A 13,769-nucleotide genomic window follows, 5' to 3' on the forward strand; every position below is an offset into this window, starting at 1 on the left:
TAGTGACGGCGGTGACGGCGGTGACGGTGATGACGGTGATGCCGGTGGTGACGGCAGTGACGACAGTGACGGTGGTGACGGTGGTGACGGTGGTGACGGCGGTGACGCCGGGTGGTGGGTGATGGGCGACAGGCGACAGGCGGCGGGCGACGGGGGACGTGGTTCTGGAGGCAAGCTCGCCGGAGCTGCCACTGCCACTGCTTGACGTCGGCGGAGCGATGATGACTAAGTCTGCACCCTTGGCCCTTGTTGACGCGCCCCAAACACCGCCGCACCGCCGCACCGCCGCACTGCTGCACGCACGCCCACCTCCACCACGCAAATGCACGTCATGACGCTGCTCGACAACCACCTCGAGCAGATCTCGCTCTGCTCCGCGTCCATCGCCGAGCTGCAGTACGCACTCCCACCCTGCTCCCACCCTGCACACGCCCCTCTGAACTGCCTCCAGCTTTGCCCCGCCCAAGATATTCACCAATGCCCTGCTGCAGAACCACGACATCACCACCCTGATCCGCGACACCGAGGCTCACGAGCGCGCCCTCTTCTCGGTCCCGCCGCCGCCCGCCGCCCCCACGCACGCTGAGCCCCCCACCTCCACCAACCGGCGCAACACCATCTTCAATCCCAGCGGCGGTCCTGGCGCCACCACGTCAGGCGGCGGCGCCAATGCAGTTCGCGCTCCCAGACGTAACACCGCTGTCGCCGCTGTCCTTGGCAATGAGCTGGTAGAGAGGATCAGAAGAGGTGGGGGCGGTGGTGCCGGCTCAGGTCTCGGCTACCGCAAGTACGATGCTACCAACAAGAACGACGTCGACGTCGACTCGCTGCTCGAGGGAGCCGAGAAGCTGCTAGGCGTGTAGTGAGTTGCCCACCACTACTGCCAGTACGACCATGTGCTAACAACGCTACAGCCGGGTCCCAGGCGCACACGAGAAGATCGCTGCTATGCGCCAACGACACGCCCGGCTCGAGTCTTCGCTGGAATACTACGAGAGCCGTCTTGCCGAACAGACTGCACGGCTCGGCCGCCTGAAAAAATCACGGGGAGACTACGCCGACGAAGACGCAGAGCTCGACGACGAACCACAAGAAGACGTGGTCCTGACGGCCGAGGATCTACGCCGCGAAGAGGAGGAAGTGAAACAACTCGAGTCGAAGAAGAGGGGGCTTGAAGACAGAGTGCACTCTATGGGCAGAGACATTTCAGGGCTGCGGTGACCGGCGAGCTGCAACCACCCCGGACCCTTGCCTTCGCAACGAGATACCCCCTGCTTTCAGATGCACGTCAGCATATCAATATAGCCTTTACTCCATTTCATTCGGCACTATCTACAAGGACGACCCGCCATCGATGCTGATGTTCTGTCCAGTAATACTCCTGCTCAGCGCCAACACTCGCACCTGGTCCGCGCAGTCCTCGACCGTGGCTAGCCTCTTCAACTTCGTGTTGTTGATGGCCGCGTTCCTCTTCGTCTCGGGGAACTTCAGCCCCCACTCAGTGAGCAACATACCAGGCGATATCGAGTTGCACCTGATCTTCGGCGCTAGAATGACGGCAAGACTCTTCATCAGATGGATCTGCGCCGCCTTGGTCACTGCATACGGCACACTTGACCCACTCGGCTTTACACCTGCAACAGACGCGGTGGAGATGAAGGTGCCTTCTGTCTCGGCCAGAGCGTTCTTGGCCGCGTAGGCGAGCCACAGATGCGTCTTCACGTTCATGACGAAGCACTTGTCCCAGTCTTCCTCATTGACCTGCTGCTCGATGTCGGTAAAGGTGGTCATGCGTGTCCAGCCCGCGTTCGACACCACAACATCGAGACGTCCAAACTTGTCCAGGGCCTCCTTGACAAGATTCTCCACAGACGGTTTCGAGGACATGTCGGCCTGGATGAGGTGGAAGCGTGGTTCGCTCGAAGAGGCTGTGCTCGGGATGGCATTGAGCTCTTTTAGGAGGGATTGCGCGCGTTCCGAGTTTGACGAGTAGTTGATTACCTGCCATTGATCAGCAACACTCTATACCTTTTATCACATGCATGCATGCTTGCAAGCTTTCTTCTCAGTGCCTGGGTGACGGCGGGAACTACTCACGACTCGAAAATCCGGCGCAAACACGCGCGCAATCTGCGCACCCAGACCGGCTGAGCTGGCCGTGATGAGCGCTACCTTTGTGGCCGACATGTTTCTCTCGAATGATGTGTGTTTTTTGGCTGTCAATCTAACGAAACAAGTCTGAGGAAGTCGGGCAATCTGTAATTCAAGAAAAGATAGGACACTGCTGTGGTTATTGCATCCAAGCAAAGTGAAGCAAAGCAAAGTAAAGCAGTGTGCTCTACTTACTGCACTGCACTGCACTGCATTCCACGTCAGTGGGTAGCTTCATTACCCGCGCTAGGTGAGGGCGCGGGGTAGCGCAGTCAGCGTTTCCGTTTCCGCTTCCGCTTCCGCAGTCGGAAAAGCGCGGAATCTTTTCCGTTTTGCCGTCTTTGACTGCACTGCGTCGCTCTTTGATTGTATTGTACTCTGCTGTATTGTTGAGAGGGACACCGAAGATGGAAACCCGAGTTCGGAATGGCATGGCTAGGCGGTTCCGAATGCACTTCGTCTGTGTAGTCTTGGGAGCGGGGGTTTGAGTTGTGCATTCCTTGTTGGAGAGGATTTTGGGGTGGCGGGCCTTTGATCCTGACTTGTATAATATATGTCCGACAGTATTCTGGAAAGAACTTGTTTGTTTGAGAAGATCAGTCGTTCTTGGAATGCTTCTACGGAGGCTATTGAGTGCCTATTTTCTCGGCGTCCAGAGGCAATCCCGTCATAATCAAGACCAATGGTAGTGCATAAAACACTTGCATGAGATGGTTTGCAAGGTCGGCGATAATGTGGACAGCTTACATGCCCACAATGGATAACCTTGCGGAGAGGTAGTCTTGGCCTCTCCTCTGTATCTTCGTACCCAGCAACAAGCGAGTACGGCAGTGAGAGACTAGTCTCAGAACGGTAAAACGTACATGTGTTCGAGACAGCTGCACCACCAATCTCCAGCTTTACGGAGGGCTGGATGTAGGGGCTGGATGATTTGGTTCGCTCACGTATGCACGGACGCTTTCGTACAATACATGCGGTTTAAGCATGGAATGTGCGCGTTTGAAGGCTGTGTAGGATGCAGGCTGCTCGGCAGGATAGTGAGGTTGTTGATATGAGTGCAGAGGGAGACAATCATTCTCTGAACTGCTCAGTTAAACAACAAGACATATTCAACCACTGCACTTTGTTTGCGTTCTGCACTGCTCAAGACAACCCTCCGCTCAACTCAAACACACACCTCCCCGTCAACGCTCCAACCACGCACCATGGAGGTCTTCAGCTCCTTCTACGCCTTCGCCGACCGCTTCAAACGGCCCATCTACATTGCCCAAGCCGTGCTCGTGCTCGGCGCTTTCATCACAGGATGCACGCTCGTGGCCAATACATCCATGCCGCGCTCGCCCTTTACGACACTGGTGCTCGTCTACGCCATCAAGTCCGCCTTGTTCCTTCTCTACCAGTACCTCAGCACGCACATGGCCCGATTCAGACGGTTTGCGAGCCTGAAGGCGAACTACATCCTGTATCAGCTGGATTGCTTGCTCTGGTTCACCGCGTTTTTCATCTCGTGTATGGGCGGTGGACGCTGTGGGGGCAGTAGTTGTACGCTGATCGCGGTTGCGACTACGATTGCGCTGCTGTTGTGGTGAGTTAGATTAACTCCACGCCGGCTTGAAAGGTGGTGTGCTAACAAGAGATAGTGGGACGTATTTGTTCACTGCGATTGGCATCAATTGGCCAAAATGGAGGGCAAGCATGAAGCTGCCGCAGGTGGAGCAGGTTTGAAGGGAGGAACTTGGCCTAGAACAACAACATATCATTCCGCCTTGTGCAAGAGTTGGGTATAGAGCAACAATGTCGACTACAACGTGTAGGCAAACTCGGGATTCTCCCTGTCGGTCAAGTCAAGCCACTCCTGGTTTTCCAGCCGCACATAGCCCGGTGCTGAGCAAATCTGAGCTTTCTTCTTGTTCTGCCAGACGCAGTAGAAGTGGATGAAAGCGAGAATCCCAAGACAAACACCCCAGCAGGCAATGATTGTTACTTCGGCCGGTACGTAGCGTGGAGCATCGCTGGGACGGAACGTTTGAGGGCCTTTTGGTAGACAGGTCAGAAGTGATGGTGGAAGAAGAATGCAATGTCAACATACCGATGATGTTACCCACACAATACCCAACCAAGTACATCGCTGCAACCGTCGTCTTCTTCGTATATCCTGCGACATTACTCGAGATGAGACTCAGCAGCGCAACGAAAGACGTCGGACTGGCCTGCGTCAAGTAGTAGCCAGCGAGACGACCAGAGTTGTTGCTAAGCGGCAGGGCGACAATCAATATCATGCCAATCATTGCTGTGCACAGCCCAATCATCGATATGAGGATGCGGTAGCCGTAGCGATCACCGGCCCAGCCGCATGCAAGCAGGAAGACGACTTCGACTGCGCCGCCGGGTGTACCGTACAGGAGGGATTGCTCGGGCGTATAGCCGAAGCCGACAATCAGCTGAGAAAAGAAATTCGATATGCCGCCTACAAAGATGCGTTAGTGAGTGTAGATAAGAGGATGTAGAGGGTAGGAGGCATACCATTCGGTATATCAGCGATCAGTGCATAGAAGAAGAAAGCCCAGCTCAAGGGGTCGAGCAGAGCTTCCTTCAGCTGATACAACTTGAAATGCTTGTTTCCGATTCCTTGTTGGTTTATCCTCACACGCTCGATAGCAAGGATTTGGTCTTCTTTGCTTAGCCAGCGGCAGTTGAGCTGGTTGTCTGGCATTATCCAGAGGAATACAAACCCAACGCAAGTAGTCAAGAGTCCCGTAACAAGGAAAATTATCTTCCACGGTTCGATTGCAGTGCCAGTCTTGCGACAACCGACTGCAATGCCGTATGCAACGCAACCGCCAAAGATCTGCGCCCAGCCGTTGAAGCTGAACCATATGGCTGTGCGTGAGCCCTGCTCTCTCTTGGTGTACCATTGCGATGTGAATAGTGCAAAGCCTGGAGTCACTGCTGACTCGAAGACGCCGAGGAAGAAGCGGATGGCGATTGCGCCGGCGTAGTTCTCTACAGCTGCGAAGCACGATAGTACGAGTCCCTGTTCAACGTCAACTATGTACATGTTGCGGGTGAATGTTGAAAACGTCAAATACCTACCCACATGATGACATTGAAAGCGGAATACTTTCCAAGCGGAAGTCTCTGGAGCAATCGAGTGGTAGGGTATTCCCATGCAATATAGCCAAAGTAAAAGAGCGAACCCAGCCATTGGTACTCGTCGCTCTTTAGGTTGATCCCAGACGCAAGCTTATTGTCTGACGGAGGCAGCCTAAGACCCATGACACTCGCATAACTCAAGGTAGTCTTATCGAGATAATTCAGTCCATAGATGATACACATGATCTAAACTCATTAGTATCGAGAAAATGGATGGGTGGGCACGGCCTATACTGACAGGCATAAGGTGCCAATCAATCTTCCTCAACAGCGCCTTGTTTTTCTCTGGGGTTAACTCAAAGACCTGTCCATCCATACCCTCGAAGGCCTTCATCGCTGCGTCGGCATCGTGCGAATGTTTGATGATCTTCTCGTCCAGCTTCTTCACTATCCCCGGCGAAATTGATCCACTTTCGGTGGCTGCCACCTCCTCCTCACCTTCCTTCGGCGGACGCGATGATTCTGTTGCGGTCCCCATTTTTTCCATACTGAGTAGTGGCCCAGCAGTTCGTTGTGACCAGGGATGGGGTGAGGCTTGAGGTGGATGTAGGACAAGCAACCGCAAGAACGTTGCCCAGCAGCAAAAAGCTTATATAGTGGTTGAAGGCGTTAAGGTCCGGCACGATAACCAGAAGATAATGCTTTTAGATGCCGAATAGTGCTTCTCATTAGGCGCCGTCAACGTTTTATGATAAGAGATCTGGTATCGCTTGACGCTATCTGCATTTTGCCGTTGCCATGATGTGGGGTGTGACTGATTTGGTGCTATGGCGGACGATCCGCGGCGCTTTCAACCATAAGTAGGTCAGAAGTGCATCGATATGCAGACAAAATGCCAGATCAGGAAGCTAATGGATTGTGGTGTAACAGCCCGAGGTTCGGCATGATGTGTTGAGGTGTGGAGACTCCGAATACGTCAAATGATGATTCGTAGAAAGGAGAGACGCTCCATGAGTCAATGAGATGTATTACTGAAATCAGGCTGTATCACTGCGGTGCGGACTGCTGTCGACATTGGTGCGTGTGAGTGTGAATGTGAGCGAGGATCATAATGAGTGAGCGATGTCAGCGGCACATGTCGGCCGGTCAAACCCCCTCAACAAGCATAGCCTAGCGCAAGCTCCACAACTAAGCATAAACTTAAAGTTGATCTTAGGCCAATTTGGAAGGGTCTGACAATAAGTTGCAGTTATGTGTTTCTTACAAGTAGTAGATAGAGTAAAGCTGGAGTAATCGGAACTCTCGTATTAAAAACACGAGAAAATCTCGAGCACAAACGTGCACTCATTGAATTATAGGAGGCATCCAGAATAGCTTTGCAGAAGAATTACTTACATTCAAAGTATTTAGACTACTACAGGTTTTCCTAGCTGTTATAGACTATCACTGGGATACTGCTGAAGGCCTCTAGACGACGTTGTCAGAGCAAGAATTGAGAGACGCTGTGTCCAAGTCTTTCTGTTCTTTTGCTATCAGGGTCGACCTGTGCCTCATTCTCGTCGGACATCAGTAAGATCTTGATTGCAAGCAATGCATTGCCGACAAGGTCAAGGACCCGTAATAGTAGTTGCAAAATTTTCAGTCTCCCTTTCCGTCCATTAACGCCAGCTTCGAGCCAAAGAAGTTAAGGAGCTCCTCTTCACTAGAACTAATTGCGTTTCCTCTCGCGGATGTGTCCAAGATGACGTTCAAGCAGAATCTCCGATCCCTCGATGCAGATAGCTCCGCAGGGGATGTTGCAGAAGACAACGAAGAAGATGTTGAGGTGGACTCCTGGTGAAAGAGGAGGACGACGATCTGAACACAATATTTGGGAGGACAAGAGCGAAGCAAGCTGCAGAAGGTGGTGCTGGAGTAGGAAATGCTGGCAGCACGTGGGGGAGTGTAATGCGACAGCAAGTGGTAAAAGAATCTGACGATAAATTGCAGTAAGGACCACTTCCTATAACTACTAGAGTAATGCATGTCTGCATCTATATAATGCTCCCATGAGCGATGAACCGTATATCGCCGTGTACTCCTCAAAACTCCAGGCCTTTGTGGCTCTTGTAGTGACCGAATAGCATGGTCACAGTGGTTGAACGCCGCCCATATGCAGTTCGTAAATGCTAACGTACCCGCCCATTACACTGAAAGCGCATTTGACACGCAAGGAAATGAAATTCGCAAGAAGGGTCTTAAGACCTGACGAAGACACTGTTGAGCTTGTTCAGCGCGCTGCTATCCGCCGCGGTGCTGTTCTTAGCCAGACGTTCCGGAGCAAGGTCACGGGGAAACCTCGGTGCAGTGTTTGGGCTGCGGCTGCCGGATCGAGACGAGGTCTGGTTGTCCTTGTCCGTGCCGCTCGTGTTCAGTAGCGAGGTAAGCGTTGGAAGAGGACGAGATGTAGCTGCAGTGGTAGACTCTGCACCAATATGAGAGGGTGACCTGTCGCCTTCAGGTGTTGGTGGCTTAGCGATGCCTACAGATGCAGCCGCGCCGTTGATGGCAGGGAGTTGTGGCCCTTGTTCAGGAATGGAGGAGGCAGGGGTGGGAGGAGGAGGCGGCTGGTGTTGCGCCAACTCAGCAGATGAGGGCGCGCGCGCTGGAGGAGTGGCCATGTACTGGCCCGCTTGGGCCGCGTGCGCAGCGTAAACGGGGTGGTGAGCATACATCGGGTGGCCTGGCGGCGCGTGAAGATGGCCGATAGGCTGTGGAGGGCGATCGAGAACGTGGCCTTGTGGGTGAGGTGGCATGTGGTATCCCGGCTGTGTGTAGATAACGCCAGGGGGGTAGAAGAAGCCTGGGTGCTGCGCATAGTGGTACGGGTGGATATTTGGAGTGCCATTGGGTGGCGTTGGAGGGTACATGGGGATTGCGTACATGGGTGCCACGGGTCCTGGCCGCGGATATGGTGAAGCCGGTCCCATGCTGTAGGCAGCTGCGGCGTGAGGAGAGCCAGGCATGGGCCCACGAGTAACAGCCGGCGCAGCCTGAGTCTCATTAACAGTCGACTCTGGGTACATATTCTTCGGGGGTCTGATGTGTCGCAGTTGCGCATCGTTGGTCGGTTGAGGGAGGTTATTTGAGTTTGAGCGGGAGTAGTAGCTGATGAGGTGGAGATGCTGGCCACCAGAGGTTGTGATACTGAACGATTGCTTCATGAGACCGTCAGGCTTGTAGCGGTAGCCATCTGGGCCCTCGCCGTCTGAGTCGCCGGTGGCAGAACCGTCAGGAGACTTGCCACTGGCCCGCTTGACCAGTGGGGGAGTTGGTGCTGCGCCTCCTCGCTTGCCTTCCATCTCTCGGTATGTCAAGAAGCTACCAGATACTCGGCTCGCACTCCAGGACTTGCCGTCTGTCCACCTCCTCATACCCGCTTCGCGCTCATCCCATACGAACACCGAGCCTGACTTGATCTGCTGGCGCTCTTTCTCTGACAGGCGACGCTGGACGCGTGGTAATATGCCAATGCGGCAGGCTTCGAAGAGGATAATCGCGTCGTTGGGTGTACGAACGTGGCCATGATATGTCTCCATGGCGAGGGGGTGTTGTGGTGTGTTGTGGTGTTTTGGTGTGTTGTGCTGTGCTGTGCTGTGCTGTGCTGTGCTGTGCTGTGCTGTGCTGTGCTGTGCTGTGCTGTGCTGTGCTGTGCTGTGCTGTGCTGTACTGTGCTGTGCTGTGGTGGTCTGGGTGGGAGCTGCAGTGGAAAGCCGCGTCTACGCTGTTGTGCAAGAACTAGACTTGCATTGGACGCCTACGACTTGCGTTAGTTGGAGCTGAATATTGAGCTATTGATGCTGCGGTCCTATTTTGCAAGCGCTGCAGTGGTCAAGGAGAGAATGCAACGCTATGGTGTTGGAGTCGTCCACACACGGTAGACCAGGTTTGCTGCTGACAACGGTAGGCACCAGAAAAGACACTGGAGTGTACATGAGGCTCTTGCAGCGCGAACAGAGGTTGTACATGTATACAACGAAACGTAAAAGAATCATCGCAGAGATGCAACTGCAACGACATTAGAACAGAGGCACTTACTGTGGCACCTGTAACGATGACAGGCTGGGAAGTGAGAAGCTCGCCGTGCTCTTGAAGCGGCAGTGACTGCAGTGCGGCGACGGTAGGGCTAGTGGGCGTTGCGTGGAACCCCGGTGACGTGAAACGGAGCCGTCGGTGAAATAATTTATTGACGTGACAGATAGGCACGGCAGTGGAAGCACAATGGGCGCAGGGGATGTGATAGGGTCCGGGGTGGGTGGGCAGGCGAGGATAGGGAGCGAAGAAAAGTCAAAAGGCAGCAGCAAGCGCGGCGGGCAGTCTTCATGTAGTACCTAGTCTGGCGCCTCGCAGCGCAGAGCGGAACCTACCTAGTGCCCTGGAATGCCTTCAGGCCTTTCTCGGCGCTGAGGGTCTTGATCTTGATCGACGCTCTCAGGCTTGTGGTGGCGCTAGAAAGCGAAATAAGGCCCCTCAAGCTGCCGGGACAAGCTTTATTTGGACGGCGCTGGAACGGCTGACTTGGGGCCACTCATGCCAGCGGTGCGACCAATGAGCGCGCCTACGTACGTCGCAACGTCGCCTTGTACACTGCCATGATCTCGCGTCACGAAGCCGTGTCCCGTGTCTTTTTCCCTCTTCTTGCTCGCAGACACGCGAACAAGCAGGCGACGGCAATCTGTTCACATGCAGCGCACAAGGCTTGGGTCGCTGGCGCCCAGAGCCGCTGCCAAGCTTTGTGTAGCCGGACAACTCTAAATAGCGCTGCTCAACCTAAACCCAATCTCTGGTCTTTAACATCGACAAGCCTTCTGCGGCTTGGCTGGCCCACTTCGACCCCAGCTCTGACACCTTCCAAGCCTTTGCCCGAGTCCGTTCTGGTCCTTGGCTGCCGCTCGCGTGTGGACCAGCGCCGTTGGCTGCTTGAGGCAATTTGCCCAGCACTTGGCCCAAGACGCAGCGCTCTTGCCCACTCCGTGATGCTGTGCCTCTCGGCGCCTAGGGAGAGCAGAAACTTCTGGGCGCCCGCTTCCGCTGAGCTGACTGTTGTGGCTGCGGGCTGCAGTCGGTCGCAGAGCAGACGACGATCACGCACTACTCACAAAGCTGACCAATGCCTGTTGCGCCAGCTGCCCCTCATGTCTTGACATTCCGCACAGGGTGGATAGGCAGCAAAAATGGACCCCGGCACTGCTAGGTTATCTTCATGGAAGATACCGTGCCTATCTGTCCCACCAACCAAGGCCATCGCGCCTCCGCTCCTTGGACAATCCGCTCAGCTCCACTGCAACGTAATGGACCACCTGTCATTTCTTGGCAACTCGCCTAAAGGCTCGGCCAGAAGCGCGTACACATACAATGGATTGAGCTTGGTGCCTGTAGTTCAAGCTTACTGTGTAATTACCACAAGGTTTCGATTTGGCCACGCTGACAGTGTGACAGGCTACAGGCTACAGGCTAGGTACAGGCTCGGTGGCATCCCCGCTTCTGCATGGAGCGTCTATTTCTCATCCGTCGCAACTTACTCTCTCTCTGTTGTTCGCATCCGACAGTTCCTTAAACGACAGCCGCGACGGTCCGGCGGTGACTCTTCTGGGATCCTCCGCATGGAGTCCAGCATTGCCTGACGTTCAAGCGGCTTCGCATGAACTAGGTGCGGCAGCAGCAGACGACGAGTGTACGAGATACGTTGAGAGCGTGCCGCCAGTTGTCATTCTAGAGCATCGTATGCTCCTTGCCGTTTGCCAAAGGCACCATGGCTAAGAGCCACTATCAGAGTCCCTTTGCAAGACGTGCTTTTCAGCTTGCCGGAGCGAGACAAAAGCCCGGGTTCTACTTCATTGGCACAGGTCACACTCATGCCTGCCAAGCCGCGAACCACTTTTCCGTTTCCATGACTGGCCAAGCTTCGCGTTCCCACGTTTAACCACGGCCCCATCATGTCAGGAGGCCGCGTAAGCGCAATTGTGATTATCCAGTGCCCTGATCCTTGACTGCACCGCATACCGACACTTCGCAAACAACTGTTGCATCATTTGCATTGCAGATACCTGGGAGGATGTGAGCCCCATTAAACTGTGTGCGTTGGAATGCAACCCCGTGTGTTTAAATATTCACCAGCAACACTAAAAATCACCAACAAAGACACAGGATGGGCTGGTAATTGGGCCGATGTCGCTTCTGCTTGCATGGGCAGATAAGGCTGGAACAGGTTATAGTTTAAGCTTAAAAACCCCGGATTGGCCGGTAACTACTCCGATCGATACCTTAAAGTGAGCGTAAGACCGCCACCAAATTGACTGATCGGCCCACAATAACACGCTATCGTCGCTCATCCCCAGACGGATAGCGAAACCGAATTATGGACTACCGTCTTATCGCTGTTGTGCTCGTTTCGCACTCGTTGTGTCTTCTGAGTGCTCCTAGATCGATCGAATGAGGCAGGCTGAAGGCGCGGGACATACGGCCGGGAGAACAAGTTTCGGCACAAGTCTAGAGCTGCGCCGACGGGATAACGTACCGCGTTTCAATTGTTCTGGTCCCCTTGGTAAAGCCATGTTTACTGAGTGGAAGGAGCCCAAAAGAGGGATCAAAGTAGGCCAAGCAAGCTAGCTTGCTTGCTAGATAGTGTCGAGCTCTTCCCAACCTTCCAATAACGACCTGCACACAACACCATTCGCGGGACAGGGGCGGGAACCTCATCGCCATGTACCTACAACGTCCCTGTGATACAAACCGTTATGGGCCGTGGTGCGTGGTTCCGCTTCTGCGGGGCAAATCAAGGCAGCTAGAACACTTATGATTTACGCCACCTACGCAGTCTTCACTCGTCTAGATCCCTAGTTTGAGCAAAGCCAGCGTCGATGGCCAACAAACGACGACGAGAGACAGTTCTGCAAGTTACATTGCATTCAACCCTTAAGACAGGCCATTACTCTGCTCGCCTCACCCGAGTCACCTCAGTACTGCGCCCGCTGTAGATGCACGGCCACCGTCACTGAGACAGCCCTGGAACTGCGGCATTGCGGTAAGTATAAACAGGCGCAGCATGTCTACGGGCACCGAAGCCATGGAAAGCGCAGATGCAGATCGAGGCGGCCCATGGTTCCATGGCTCGATTGAGTCCCTTAGAGTTCTTGGTCTCGTATTCGCATGGAACCTCCAAGACGAATGACGACCCACCTTTCTTCCCCTCTTCCTCATCTTCCTCCTGCCGATATCCAAATAGCAACCTGAAGGAGAGATGCATCTCCTTCGGCTTGCCGAATCATCCCGCGAACCCCACGATTCGGTCCTGGTCCGGTCCTGCGTCAGTTTTCCAACCATGCAATTGTCCACGAACCATGTCTCTTGCGACGAGTCCCGACAATATTTGCAGGATTCGTGGCTGAATCCTCCATCTTGGCTCAGCCCACGTGCATGAGGTACACACGATACAAGTAGCAAAGCGCACGGCTTTCTGCTTGGCGCAGGAGGTGTTAGAATTTTGCGTCTACCAAGATCCTACTCGGAGATCACGGTCTGCTAGTGGCATTGTTACTGGCCAGGTTGCCTAATCTGGCAGGTGATACTAACAACAAGCAACAGCAGTGGCGCAGAGATTTCATGTGTGCGGTTACACGCGCGTATTGGTACTCAGACCAGACATTTCGTGGGCGAAAAGAGAAAAGATGCCAGCAACGCTGCATTATGGGGCTTTTGCTGTTACCACCTTCCTCCACGGTAACATCTTTCATGCGTGTCAACCTTCGCCAAGGAGTCACAATGCTTGGAAGAACGCTGTGGTAATGTGATGTTCTCCACCTGCAAGCTTTACGACTCGTTGGAATTTCTTTGTATAACGAACATGATGTGTATCGCACAAGTTAAAGCACTCGATCAAGACTCTCGTACTGCGGCAACTGGAACCCATCATCGTTCTCTTCTGCGGTTTTGGCCCCACCGATCAGCTTAACGAACAACGGTGAATTCACTGCTCTGACCATCGTCGATATTGCCGTTTCAAGCAGCCATCTCTTCCATGCGGTATCCGGATGGGCTATGCCTGGCACAACATTTGGAATCTGTTGCGTCTTCTCAACAAACGGGCGGAACGCTTTCTCATACGCTTCCAACGCCTTGCCTGGATGCTCGGCATGCTCAAGCTGTGCCAGCTCGCCAGCAAGCAGGTAGCCTCCAAGTAGCGCCAGACTCGTGCCCATGCCTTTCAGCGGCGTAGGCGCATACGCAGTATCTCCAAGACAGACGACGCGGTTGTTGCTCCACTCGGTCATCTTGATCTGCTGGATGGCCTGGAAGTAGAAGTCCGGCGCCTTGCTCATCGCATTGAGGAGCCTCTCTGCCTGCCATCCTGCGTCCGCAAAATCCTGTCTTACTAGCTCTTCCTGTTTCTGCTGCCCTGCTCGCGATGCGTTCTGCCATGTTGTCTTCTGCACCTCGTTGTGAGGCATAATGGTGAGCATTGCCCTGACCACCGACCCACTCCGCGC

The 13,769-nt window shown here is 54.1% G+C and overlaps 6 protein-coding genes across 6 annotated transcripts, besides 6 other annotated features; 2 read left to right on the forward strand and 4 right to left on the reverse strand.

The window, feature by feature from the left end:
* Positions 1–331: 331 nt before the first annotated feature.
* Positions 332–1,221, forward strand: EKO05_0000458 (uncharacterized protein; the record flags this gene model as incomplete). Its single annotated transcript, XM_038936880.2, has 3 exons — positions 332–396; positions 452–862; positions 915–1,221. 3 exons carry the CDS (start codon positions 332–334, stop codon positions 1,219–1,221), a joined length of 783 nt encoding a protein of 260 aa, XP_038802999.2.
* Positions 1,222–1,332: 111 nt separating this feature from the next.
* EKO05_0000459 (uncharacterized protein) lies at positions 1,333–2,187 on the reverse strand (the record flags this gene model as incomplete). The annotated part of the gene is made up of 2 exons (XM_038937013.1): positions 1,333–2,001; positions 2,098–2,187. The coding sequence occupies 2 exons, from the start codon at positions 2,185–2,187 to the stop codon at positions 1,333–1,335; spliced, it is 759 nt and encodes a 252-aa protein (XP_038803000.1).
* A 114-nt stretch (positions 2,188–2,301) lies between these two features.
* Positions 2,302–2,331: a tandem repeat.
* Positions 2,332–2,344: 13 nt separating this feature from the next.
* Positions 2,345–2,371: a tandem repeat.
* A 985-nt stretch (positions 2,372–3,356) lies between these two features.
* EKO05_0000460 (uncharacterized protein) lies at positions 3,357–3,876 on the forward strand (the record flags this gene model as incomplete). Its single annotated transcript, XM_038936723.1, has 2 exons — positions 3,357–3,736; positions 3,792–3,876. The coding sequence occupies 2 exons, from the start codon at positions 3,357–3,359 to the stop codon at positions 3,874–3,876; spliced, it is 465 nt and encodes a 154-aa protein (XP_038803001.1).
* A 76-nt stretch (positions 3,877–3,952) lies between these two features.
* Positions 3,953–5,782, reverse strand: EKO05_0000461 (Allantoate permease; the record flags this gene model as incomplete). Its single annotated transcript, XM_038936753.2, has 5 exons — positions 3,953–4,185; positions 4,241–4,618; positions 4,675–5,185; positions 5,245–5,490; positions 5,543–5,782. The coding sequence occupies 5 exons, from the start codon at positions 5,780–5,782 to the stop codon at positions 3,953–3,955; spliced, it is 1,608 nt and encodes a 535-aa protein (XP_038803002.2).
* A 1,699-nt stretch (positions 5,783–7,481) lies between these two features.
* Positions 7,482–8,822, reverse strand: EKO05_0000462 (Gluconate transport-inducing protein; the record flags this gene model as incomplete). Its single annotated transcript, XM_038944708.1, has 1 exon — positions 7,482–8,822. The coding sequence occupies one exon, from the start codon at positions 8,820–8,822 to the stop codon at positions 7,482–7,484; it is 1,341 nt and encodes a 446-aa protein (XP_038803003.1).
* Positions 8,823–8,828: 6 nt separating this feature from the next.
* Positions 8,829–8,858: a tandem repeat.
* Positions 8,859–8,967: a tandem repeat.
* Positions 8,968–8,980: a tandem repeat.
* Positions 8,981–10,703: 1,723 nt separating this feature from the next.
* Positions 10,704–10,750: a tandem repeat.
* A 2,395-nt stretch (positions 10,751–13,145) lies between these two features.
* EKO05_0000463 (uncharacterized protein) lies at positions 13,146–13,730 on the reverse strand (the record flags this gene model as incomplete). Its single annotated transcript, XM_038944709.2, has 1 exon — positions 13,146–13,730. One exon carries the CDS (start codon positions 13,728–13,730, stop codon positions 13,146–13,148), a length of 585 nt encoding a protein of 194 aa, XP_038803004.2.
* Between the last annotated feature and the right edge of the window lie 39 nt (positions 13,731–13,769).

The sequence above is a fragment of the Ascochyta rabiei genome, chromosome 1 (assembly GCF_004011695.2).
Source record: "Ascochyta rabiei chromosome 1, complete sequence".
Lineage (NCBI taxonomy): Eukaryota > Fungi > Ascomycota > Dothideomycetes > Pleosporales > Didymellaceae > Ascochyta > Ascochyta rabiei.